Source organism: Neocloeon triangulifer, unplaced genomic scaffold (genome assembly GCF_031216515.1).
Source record: "Neocloeon triangulifer isolate White Clay Creek 2 clone unplaced genomic scaffold, ASM3121651v1 ptg000012l, whole genome shotgun sequence".
In the NCBI taxonomy this organism is placed as follows: domain Eukaryota; kingdom Metazoa; phylum Arthropoda; class Insecta; order Ephemeroptera; family Baetidae; genus Neocloeon; species Neocloeon triangulifer.
In genome coordinates, this window is record NW_026775554.1 from 6,577,337 (window position 1) to 6,589,961 (window position 12,625).

General features: G+C 39.4%; 1 protein-coding gene across 2 annotated transcripts in view; it reads left to right on the plus strand.

Moving 5' to 3' along the window:
- LOC132197566 (uncharacterized) overlaps positions 1–12,625 on the plus strand; it is a 190,119-nt gene that overhangs the window by 107,048 nt on the left and 70,446 nt on the right. The window contains exon 2 of one of the 2 annotated variants that reach the window (XM_059620913.1): positions 1,855–1,900. The exons of the other annotated variant lie outside the window; for it this stretch is intronic. Coding sequence (XP_059476896.1) covers positions 1,855–1,900 — 46 coding nt within the window. The remainder of the gene's footprint in view (positions 1–1,854; positions 1,901–12,625) is intronic. 2 annotated transcript variants of the gene reach the window in all.

Here is a 12,625-nt window from a genome sequence, read left to right on the forward strand (position 1 = left end):
AAAAAAACGCATTCAACTTTTATTTTACATAATAAGATTTATCCTTTTTTAAAAAACGGATTCAATTTATAATTCCTCGAAAGGATAAAAAACAATCAGATTCGTTAATTTCCACGATTATTTTTTCCTCTTGTAACAGCGACGATCTGTTAGTACAAGCATTAATTCCTTGGCCAGCAGCGTCGGTCGCTTGGCAACTTGGCGAGCACATTATTTGCAGCATTCCTGTGGCCTGATAAGAGTCTCGCTAATTGCAGTGAAGCTCTCGTCAGGGTAAAGGAGTGGAAGTGGAAAGAAACAAGATGATTTCAGCAGAGGAGAATAATGTAAATAACTGATATAATTTTTTAACAAAATTATCAACATAAATAATTATTAAACTTTTCATAATAAAATTATTTTCATTTAAAATTTTAATAAAAGCAGTTTTCTTTAAATAAATCCAGCAAAGAATAATTTTCTAAATAATTTGAAACGGTGCATCAATAAATTAGGAACATCAAAGATGCAGCATTAATTAGCAAATCAATAGCTTTCTTGTGACAGCAGAAACCGGAATTAATCAGAAACCGATGTACGGCTTCAAGTGCGCTGTGTTTGCAATGCTAACTAATGTTATTCCGCCGAGACAAAACAAGACTCTCCCCCGCGTTTTCTTTAAGCAATTTGCCAGGAAAGTCGGCGTTAGCTGCTCGAAACTTTTCCTTTTGCGTACAGAAAGAGACGCTTTTCGTTTTTAAGCCGCTTTCGGGATCCCTTTGATGCTGCACAGAGGTCACAGCCAGAAATTAATACAAAAATCTTCCTCCTCTCTCATACTTGCTGCTTTTTTCGCAGTGTCGTTCGTTCACTTTTCTCAAAAAAAAAAAAAAAAAAAAAAACTTCGCCTCGGGAGGCAAAAGAACGAGAGCAGACCTGTTCGCCAAGCGTGTAGTTTAAGAGAAGAGCAGATTATTACCATCGCGTGTCGGGAGTTGTAAAATGCCAATTTTTTCACAGTGCCTCGGGTCGTTTTAAATCTAAATGTACCGCTAATTCAATCCGTTGCAAAATAATTACACAAAATTCAAACCTGATGAAGTCAGTGTCATATAAAGTGGAATTTTTGCAACGACACGCGCTGTTGGTGAAATGGAGTTGCTGGTGATTGATTCGCTCTTTTTTCGCAGCCATTGCGCCGAACGCGATAATTACATTCGCAGAAAAATGCTTACGCGCGCGGGAATGCTGGAGCGACAGCAGTCGGTTGGTTCCACATCTGAAAAGCTCTCTGCTTTTGACGCTAAAAAAAAATCAAACACCACTCTTTTTAATTAAAACGGAGTGCGTTTTCTCTTTTATGATTCGCGCTGTCGCGAAAATGCGTCGGTTTTAGTTTATTTGTAATCAGCAGGATAATAAATTTTAACTCTTGCATGCAATTAGTTGAAAATGATTTTGCGAAAAATTCAGTCTGCTTCTGCCGTTGGAGTGACGTGCTGGAGCCGAATAATGCCAAACTGTTGCTGACGGATTTTTTTAGCCTGTCTATTTTTTACGCGCCGTGCCATCTTTTCTCTTTCGTTCGTCTGCTTCCTCTCCGCAAATGACGCACCAAAAGAAGCAGAACATAATACCACACGCAACACATTCGCTTTCTCTCTCTGGCTGGAAATTGCACTCAAAGAGAGAAGCGGGCGTGCTTTTTGCTTTTGCCGAAAAAGAAATGATGATGATGGTGGTTTCTCGTCTTATTTCTCGTCTCGAAAAAGAAAAGGAAGAAGGCAAATGAACGAAAGGGAAAGATCTCTTGAATTAGCGCCTTGCTTTTCGCACTCAATCCCTAAAGACTCACGCGGCTTTTCGAAATTTCAGTGGAAATCAAGATGGGGCGTCATGACCAAGTTGTCTCCAGTTGCAGGTAAGCTTTTGAATCTTTCTTAATTAATTTTGACTAGTTCTATTCATTCTTACTTTTATGTGCATTTTTAAATTCCAATTAAATAAAAAATTAATGTGTTGTCCTCTTTTTTAATTCGTGTAAGGCTCATTTGGTTTGAATTTTTTTTCTTTCAAAAAATATTGGGAAATAAAAATTTAATTATAATAATTTAGAGACATCTTCATTTAGCTCTTCCTCTCAATTTGATTTGACTTGTTGTTCAAGTTAATGTACCTCAATTAATATGTTTTTTTAAAACGTTTATTAATTTACTAAATATTTTGTTTTCAAATTCAAATTTCAAAAATAAATAAATTATAATATTTAATTGCAGTTATTATTATTTTTCAGTTAGATGCTCTCTTCATTTTTATTGTATTTATAAGTAGATTAAGACGCGTGATATGAAGTTAAGAAATAAAAAGTTGAAAATTACTCTACAGAAAATATAGTTTCGTCCTTTTTCACCTCTGAGTACTTTGATCAGGATTTTCTGTATCACACTGTGTGATATAGAATCAATATTTGAGCGTGGCTCGCGGAAATTGAATTCGCCGGTGTCTGGTTCGTTTTTTTACTCGCGTGCGACGGCGGGAAGATCATCTTGGTTGGCGTGCGGGCGCATTAATCATAGTGTGTGTATTTTTGGGCCTCTTATCACTCGATCGGCGGCGTATGGGGTGCACTGCATCGGAAAGGGAAAATAAAACAGCGAGGGATGAGAAAATAAGAAAGTGGTGCTCTGATTGCTTCGGACCCACAGCTGCCGGTGACAGACACACGCACGCATTAACTTCTTCTGGATTGCGTCTCGCGTCCTCTTCCAACTGCAGCCGAGATGAATCTCTCACCACCGTAAAAAGAATATAAGAGAGCGGAGCACACACCCTTCCAAATCGACTCATGAACTAAAAGCAGTCACACTAAAAAAAATCAGGGAGAGTGCTGCTTTTACTTGATGAATGATTGACTTATTGTTTTTTTATTGAAATATGCTTTAATAGTCCAAAATCAATCGATTTTTTTACATGATTTTATTTAAATTTATATTTCTTCCTTCCCTTTTAACTAATTGTTAGTATGGAAGCAGTTGTTCCATCAAATCTAGACATTTTAATATTTTATATTTTAAATTCCTCTATTTTATTACTAAAAATAATTTTTAGAATTCATCAAGTAGAATAAGAAGTGACATTTTTTAAATATCAACATAATACAAATATTCCGTGAAATTTACTTCTCTTTATTTCGCTCTTTTTGATTTACGACTTTTGCGGTTTTAAAACTCCAGGTTTCCCTCTGTGCTCTGCTTTGTGGTAAATGGCGTGAGATGCATCACTCGCGGTCCGCGCCCGACAGGAATGTTAATTTGGCGCCCTCGGCGGCGCATATACACAGCGAAAAGAAAAACGCGCGCCCATTAAGCATGTGTGCGCCGAGGCTGGGATTATTAATCGCGACCGGCTGGGTTTCGAGTGAGTGCATTTTGCCACATTTCTCTGCAATTCTGCTCTCTAGAGCGCCAACGGCGCACTCTACTTGCTGGGCATGTGTATAGCAATTTAGAATTCGACGCGCGAGGGAGAGAATTAAGGCGAGAGGGAGCCAGAGCAGCTTATCTGATAATTTAATTAATTAGAGGAGCGACACGTTCGTCGAGAGCGAGAGAGGCAGAAAAGCCGACCAGACTTGTTCGCTGTGCGAATTTGTCAAGAGCTGTGAAAATTATTTTAGCTTGCTCTGGAAACTCGATCGCGCTGGAATATCAAAAAAGGATCGGGCGCAAAGTGAATCAGAGCCGCATTTTATTGCTGTAATCCTCTTTTGCATGACAATAAAAAAAAGGAAGAAGGGCTGGAGGGGAGTCGACTTTGAATGCGTGGGCAATTTTTCGCATTGTATGCGACGCCTGCAGGAAGTGGCGAAGAGAGCGATTTTCTGTGCTGCTCCGGGGGATTAATGTGCGTCCGCCGCCGATTAATGATGCATCATCATACGAGAGCTTTATGCACCACCGACTCGCATCTGGCGTTTTATTCCGCGAAAACCACCAACTGCAGAATCAGAGAAAAAAATTTATGCAAATATTTTAATCTGCTAGGGTGATTCACCTCTCTTGACGAGTGCTTTAAAATAACTCTTGATCGATCGCGTGTTGTTTTCTCGGATTAAAAGTTAATTGACTTAGAGAGCTATTAAATGTTAAATATCGATCCGCCTCATTATAAAAATCCAATCCACCGTGATTAATAATAATTTATTGGCGCAGGTAGAGCTGGCCTCGCAGTTGGAAATTCTTCCATAAAATTTTATGGTTGGTAATTTCTCAAACTTGAAGGTTGATTTAGTTCATCCTTTGACGAGCGTATTTCTTTCATTTTTTTTTTTAAATTGCAACATTGAAAGGCGAGGAATATTCACATGATTTATTGCACCCCATTTTCATGCAAATGCTCAAGCTGGCAGCTGTTTTCGAATGTCAGATGCAAATTGAAAACGCGGGCGTTGCAGGCGGACAACAATTTAATATTCAAACTTTGGTGACGACTTCCAAAATGGTTTTATTCTTAAAATTACTTTTTATTTGCCGTCTAATCTTATAGATTCCGTAAAATATATTCATGTGTGTTGATTTTTTTTAATTAAACTAAAACTAAAAATTATACCACTCACCATGTGTAAAATTAATCTTCTAGCGCAGTGTTAAGATTGGACTGATTTGCTAAGTAAATTGGTACTTTAAATCTACCATACTGAAGCAACGTCAATTACAAAAAGAGAAAATTATAATAACACTTAATAACTTCAATTTTGATGACAATCAGGAAAAACTCTTTCGAAGCACTGAAAAATGTTTTCCTCAACAAACAAATATTATAGCATACAAAACAAAAGCTTAAAGTATAGAGAGATAAAATTATAGAGGGCTTTTTACTTTAGTTACAATCAAATAAATTTTGTGTGCTTCGGTGATTTTATTTCCCTGTGGTATTTATAATTATATAAAGCTAATTACTTTTCTAAACAACATATAAAACCTATTTTATTCGGTTCTAAAGAGACGCACTTTTAAGACGGCAGAAAAACAACTAGAATCAGGCGAAGATAAACAGAACGAACAGAAGCACCGTCGTGTTCTGTCCGAGTGATTGATTGAGGCGCGGGTGCGCGCTGAACGGCTGCTCTGTATTTTTACACCTTGCACCCTTCTTTTCCCACCCATCGGGTATTTTCTTATTTATTGACTTTGCCGCCCTCTCGCACCATGAGCCAGCGCACTGCATTATACAAAGAGCAAATAAAAGACTTTGTTAAACGCTGCCCTTGCGAGAGGAAATTCGATTTTGATCAGCTGTGCAGAGGCGAGATTTTCGCGAATCGCCGGCAGCTGTTGTTGTGAGATGTAATTGCGTGCTCTGCTTTTTTGCCGTCATTATACACCAAGCGCTGCTGCCGTAATTACAAACACATAACACACACGCCGTAATTACGCCAACAGCCGCGGTCGGAAAGTGAGAGTTTTGAGTTCACACGACGGCTGCGAATTTAATATTTAAGCGAAAAGGAAAAGCAAAATGCGCGACACAAACCCTTAGGGAATAAACGAAGCACGTGATGTTTCCTAAAAATGCTTCCACTCACGACTCTCATTTTATTAGCAATATAATGCAACATTCAAATTTATTCACAAATTGATTTTAAAAAAATATTTTTAAAATTAAATAATTAATTTAATAAAATTTTTACCAAAGGATTGCTAACTTTTTGTTTGCATATCGATCGCGGCGTGAAGATTTCGCGGCTCGTCATGTGAGGGGTGGGTGGGTGGATGCCACGGGATGTACAAAAGGGCGCGGAATGTGATTACCCGGCCGGCGCTTTCTCCCTCTCGTAATTATTCACCTGCACGTTGCTCGCGCCAGAGAGCGAACACTTTGTTCTTCTTCCACATACATGTTGTTTATTTTGCCTCTCGTGCAGGTGAACCCTTTGTTGCCACCAAGCAAGGCTTTCATCTTACATCTCATATATACAATTTATTACGGAGCTCGGGTTGAAACACACACGCAAATTACTAGAAAAGGGTGTGTTCTGGAAACGGGGTGGGGAGAAGAGGACGCGGCGAATTGACAACTTTGTGTAATTTAATTTTTTGCCCGCCGCATATAAAGTTGCCGACGAGGGATTTTGTTACAAAATTAATTATCTCCCGATGACAACTGAGAAGCAGAAAAAAGTCGTCCGTGCGCATTTGATTAATAGAGTTTCGCGGGGCCGGCGGGTACTCCTTTTTCTTGATCAAATTATCGGAGGCGGCTGTGCAGGGCAGGCAGGGAATTGACGTCACGAATGCCGATAATAAGCCGGTGCTGCTGCTAGCAGAGAGGCTTAGCGGCGAACGATGAATAAGTGATTCCGCTGTCAGCCGCAGCGCTCTCAGGCCCTGCGGGTCAGAGGTGCTCGGCTCAGTGCAATTGGAATAAAAAAAAAAGAATGAAAGAAACCGCTGAAAGAGTCTAACAAGTTGACATGAGACGCGAATCAACCGCCGTGATGTGCCCTCGGATGAGAACAAAAAAAATTGCCGCTTTGTCCCGATCATTCTTTGCTAATTAGACAAAGAATAAATTTTCATATTAAACAAGTTGTTTTTAAGGCTTAAGTATTTATTACAACCTTAATTTAAATGGAAAAATTTGCATAAATAGAGTGTGTATAGAAAAGCTTTGGTGAATTTTCAAAAGCAAAATGGAGCCTTTCTTGTCGGTATTTTGTTTTTCGCTATGCAAAGGAAAAATTGTGCCGAGCAACAAATTGTATTTTCTCGACAAGTCCAGGGAATGTGTGAACATGAAAGGGCTTTTTCTCTCTGTCCCTCGTCCTTTTATGCTATAGTGGTGGTGAAAACGTTGTATGGGCAGATGGAATAAGAGAATGCCATTGTTTTAGAAAGTGGCTTTTTAGCTGAAGATCCTAAATGCATGCTCGTCATACCAGGGAAAAAATGGAAATTATTTTAATATATGTAATTTAATTTAAAATGAGATATTTAAATTGCCTTTTAATTATTTCTTCTCTGATGATATACTTTTTTGCTTTTTGCCGCCCTTACAGTCACATTAGTTTACATTAACGAGACACAGGGTCGCTTAATTACAAACCACGGGGCATGAAATTAAGCCCTAACGCTCCACCTGCCGCACCAGGACAGACTCGACAGACAAAGCGGCACATTTTATTTTTAATCAAGAAGCTTTTCGCTTAATTCTGGTTGCTGATGCGCGACACACACAAACGACGCCCGAATTTATTTACTCTGGGGTGGACGAAGAGAGAAAAGGGGGTGGGGTCGCTGCGTTTGATTAGCAGGGTGCGTTATTTAGCACCCTCGTCGTCGGACAACGTCAGCCGGACGGAGGATAAATCCCAGCAGATCTGATACATATCCTTAACGCAGTCTCTCATGCGTGGAAATCGTGCAGCCGCGCGCTGTCATTGAAAGTGAAACGAGCAAAGGGTGCCAGATTGCGAGACACAGAGATGTGTGGTTCGATTGGCTACAAAAGCAGCTCTGGTTTTTGATAACAGGCAAAGGGGAAACCAAGATTATAAATCTAATTCCACCTTGCATTTAATTAAAGTTGGCAAATAAACTTTTTGATTGGAAACGGAATTATTATTATCTGGAAGGGAATAAATAATAATAATAAATTAAAGTTACTTTTTTTAAATTTGTTATAAACCGGTTACTTTTTGAATATGAGCTAGGATAAACTTCATATTAAAACTTTTGGAGGTTTTCTCTGAGGAAGAGATGGAGTCGGAAGGAAGAAATTAATATTTGATGTATCATGGTGAGCAAATATTGGAGCAGGTCTCGGATTACCCTCGCGTCATATCGCGGCGAGGGTAGTAAGACTGTTTTGACAGCCGCGCGTCTCGCAGGCTGGCTGGATGGATGACTGATAAGGGACACGTGATGATATTGGAAAGGAATTGTCTCACGCACGCACACTCATTCGCAGCCTCTCGGGGCTTCAAGAGAGAGCGGCGATGCGGGGGAGCGAAATGTTAAGTGAGCTAGACGAGAGTTATAGGTCAAGAATGAACGACGACACGTGACCTATAAACCTGACCTTTGAGATGCTCTCTTCACGTGACACGCAACAAATTTCAAAAGTTTTCGTAACAAAAAAGATTAAACAAAATACAAAATAAATGCATAGTTTTTAAATTAAATTTATTAATTCCAAAAAATAATGAAAATTATTTTTAGAACATTTTATTTTGAACCGGCAGTCAAATGAATTAGTATCGGACTGCAAAAGAGAAACCACTTGACCCAATTGAATTATCGTCGGCGGACAAGTGGGTCCGAGTTGGGTCGGCGCCGCATGTGCTGCTGGAGGCCATTTGTCCTTTTCGTTGTGCATTTTCGTCGCGCACAGCTGAAATGTTAATTACGAGCCGCCCATAGAGAGATAATGGCTCTTGAGCAAACAGCCCCGGCCGAATTCGCCCTGGCTTTGTGCCGTATAATAATTATTCGGGGCCGCCGGAATGGGTGTAATCACACTCGGGCGCAAGTTTATTATCTTCTCGTTCGCCGCGCCATTAATTGTTAATGCCGTAAATTTGCGCTCGTAATAAGTTCCCTTCAGCTCATCTCTCATACTTTGCGTCTCGCGTTTATATTGTGTATTAACTTTGCCAGCCGTAAAGCCCTTCAGCGCGTTGATGGAGCAGATGCCGAAATAGAGCGAATTTCAAAGCAAACACAAGAGCTCAATTATTTTGAAACCTACCTTAGCTTGAAAGAGACAATTTTCAAGAGAGGATGAACTATTTCCAATTACACAAACATTGCTAACATTGACAAAAAAGAATCCAATTATTCACATTAAAATTAATTAAAAGAGCATCAAACATTGACATAAGTTAAACTCGCAAAAAAAAACTTCTCGAAACTAATAACAAAACTTCCAATTAATTTTCAAATTATCAAAATTTAAAAAGTTGTTTGTTATATTATATTTAAAAAAAACTTCAGCCTCAAACTCCTATTTCTTTGTTCTTTTGTTGATTTTTAACCAATTAAGCTATGATGACACACGTGTGGCCATTATTTGCAAAATATTATTCCTACTTTTCACGGCGTCAATTTCGCGAGGAAACGACTGCTCGTAAAACAACGATGACAAAAGCATTATAATCCGTTTCATTATCACGTGCGCAGCCAAAGGCACATTAAAAACTCTCTGGTCCGTTTTGATGGCCGGCGTTTTAATTCTTTTGTCGCGTCCCAGCCGCTGCACGCAGCAAAAAGCCGGGAGTCGAATTTCAAAACCTGCTGAATTATTAGAAGGCGAGACGGACTGGGTGCGAAAGGGTTGCATAGAATCGCGCGTGCGGTTTTACGCCGCCAAGGCCCGAGCATTCCTGAGACCCACGAGATCAACCGTCAAGCTGAATTAGCAACAAGATTAAAAATAAAAATACACACCATAACAAAGTGTCAAACAAATTTTTATCTTCTCTTCACTCCTTTGAATTCTAATATTTAAATAAGGAGATATGAAATGGAAATTAAAATAAAACTATTAAATATTTAAAATTCTTTTATACCATTTACGTGCATAAAAAATATTAAAAAAGCAAATATAGATTAATCTTCTTGATGAGGCTCACTGCGGCGATTTAGCAAAATGTTTTAACAAAATTCTTGCTTGTAGTGGTGCCGTTTTATCCAAATATTCCTTTCTTTCGAAATAAATTGTTTTCAACAATTGAATGTAAAAAATGTATTGTAATAATGAGGGCAAATAATAATAATAATTTCGTATAGATTTCTATTTTTAACATTTTTATTGTGAATAAATTTTTTAAATTTGTCAAAGAACTTTTGGTTTTTATTATAAAAATTTAAATAATTCCAGATAATTTTGAAAAAAATTTACTATGCACTACACATTTTTGCATGAATTGCTTCGTTCCCAAAAATTGACCTTGGACATATTTTGGCCGTGCTCTCAATTAGAGAACGAAAAACGCATTTAAAGACGCACCAGAGTGAAATCCGATCCGTCCGCCCAAGAGAGCAGATGATCGCCGCCGCCGGACGGGCGAATTAATTCTCCTCTCATGGTCAATGAGTCTCTCTCTCTATTTATAAACTTTTTTGCTGCCCGCGTCCATAAATCCACGCCGACGAATCACTCAACTCTCTCTCGTCTGGCCGATCGCAATCTGAACAGAGCGAACTCGTCGATTGTAAAAAGCTGCAAACGCCAGAGCCATTCCCAATAACTTTTCAGATTTTATATATATTATGAAGTACTTCTCTCTGCCCTTTATATAGCCTTGGTAGATCGAACTCCAGTATTTGCAGGTGCGCTCTCAAGAAATTCTTGAACAAACATAAAACTTCCATTTGATTTTATTTTATCATTCTCTGAAGTTAATCATAAGTTTTGCTTGTACTGATAAATTCAGAAAATTTTCCTACTAAATGGTAAAAGCAACTTGCATTGAAATTCAAAGACGACATATCAGACCATTCAGCTCTATCACGAGGAAAGCAACAATAGGCCTGGAATTAATAGTTTTGGCGCGGGACCGATCGCTCCGATTCATTCGCCAGCGCAGGGGCTTTTTGTCAGGAAAGGATGTTGGCGGCGAGATTTCTCGCCGAGATGCATCTCAATCGAAAATTACCCGAAAGGGACCTCCTAGGCGAGAAAGGAAGGAGATAAAAATCTCATCATGCTAATGGCGACCACCAGATTGAGCATCTAGCTCCTGGAAGGAGATCTAATTTTATACCTGCGCCTTCTTCTGGCTGTTTATTTCGTGATTTGAGTACAGGTACCATCTTTAGTACGAAACGAAAAAATAACCAAAATTCTAAATGGGAGTTAATTTTATTTAATTGGTTTAAATTTCCAAAATTTCTCCTCTTTTATTATATAAAAAATATCATGGTTAATTTTTTTTTCTTATTTTCACTGAAGTTGATAATGAAAAAAATTGCATTTTCCGACATGCAAAATATATTCCAAATTTTAATTGCTGAATTGAAGTATACCTTAATTAAGGTTCAATTTTGCACTATTCAAGTTTTTCTTTGGACAAACACCGGCGACCTCTGAGTGAGATGGAGTTCAAGCGCCTCGTCATTTCCCACCGCGTGATCCTCCGAGTCATGCTCTCCGTGTTTTTTTTTTCTTCAGGTGCATCTCTCCTTTTTTATTCCAGCATGTGGTCTGCCGTGTTTGCGTCAAAGAACTTGGTTATTTTATTAAGAATATGATATTATTTTGCCGAGCGCCATGCAAACCACACAATATGTAGAAAAGAGAGAAAAGTGCAACCGCACTCAACTCGAATTGTGTATGTATAAATTTTACTCTCACAGAGAGAAAGAGAACGAAAAGGTGCGTTATGCGTATCGTGTGTCTCTTTTTGCCGGCGGCTCGTGTGTCGCGTGAGAGAAGAAAAAGGGTTTGTTCGGACAAAAACGGCGTCGTTTTCGGAATTTGCGAAAGTGCGACTAAACGAATTTGGCGGACGCGCGAGGGACAAATTTAATTTGGGGCAGCAAATCGGCTCTTAATGCGCTTTGTGCTAAACTGCCGCCCGCAGGCGAGTTTAGGCGTCCCTAAAGCTCAACCTGCAGGATAATGCCAGTCGCATCGCAGGTAATTGGAGAGTGCAGGCAGGAAAGGAAACGCGGCAAGGCCCCTCGCAGAGACTCCGCCTAATTGTACCTCTATTTTTATTTTCAATCTGCGAAATTAATTTGAGAGAAGAAGAGCGTCGTCGTTAGTGTAATTGCAGTTCTTCTTTAATAGGGATTGCGCTCTCCTCATTAAAATTATTTTCTGAATTAAAAAACCCCGCTGTTTTCCGTAAGACGCCCATAGATCGCATTACGTGATGCAGAATTAAGATGCTCCTTTATTCTCAATTAAAATGAGACTAGACGTGAGTTCATTCGCTTCAAGAATTATTTCTGCCGCTTCTTTATGCCAACACGTATAGGCGTGTGTTTAAAATATACATATCTTTTAATCTTGGCGAAAACAATTCAACTCGGGGCGTCTTTTGTTTTTCGACCAGCCACCCACTTCGCTGCTGCACGAAAACACACAATGCCCTTCCTCCTCAGGCAAACTCCGTCTCGCCAGAAATATACGAAATAATGTTTTATGCAAACACGGTACCGTGCACAATATTAAGGCGCGAGCGTTTGATGAATTTTAAGAACGAAGCTTTTAAGAAATTTCCCTTTTTGCCAGCGCCCGTTTCTTTTCTCCTTCTAATTTTGCCCAATTTAAAGTTGGCGCACAGGGCTTTTTCCTTTGCTTCTCTTTCTGGGCCGCTCTCAGCGGCAGCAAAAAAGGGTTTGCCCGGACTGCAGCTTTAATTTCGCCGCCGCACTCGCTCTCGCTCGGGTAAAATAGGTATTGGAAATGAAGAAAAAGAGCGAGAGAGCGACGCTCAATCCATTATTCATGTGATATCTCGCAGGCAGTCGATTTCTTCTCGCAGCTATTTTCGCTCCGCCGGCGCACCAACTTTAAAGCTAGGCCAATAACGAGCTGCCGAGAAGTTTGACACACAAGACTAGGCACCCGCAAAATAATGCCAGGGCACACCTCAAACAAAAATTTATCTCAAGGAAAAGTTCCTGTCGTTTGTCGC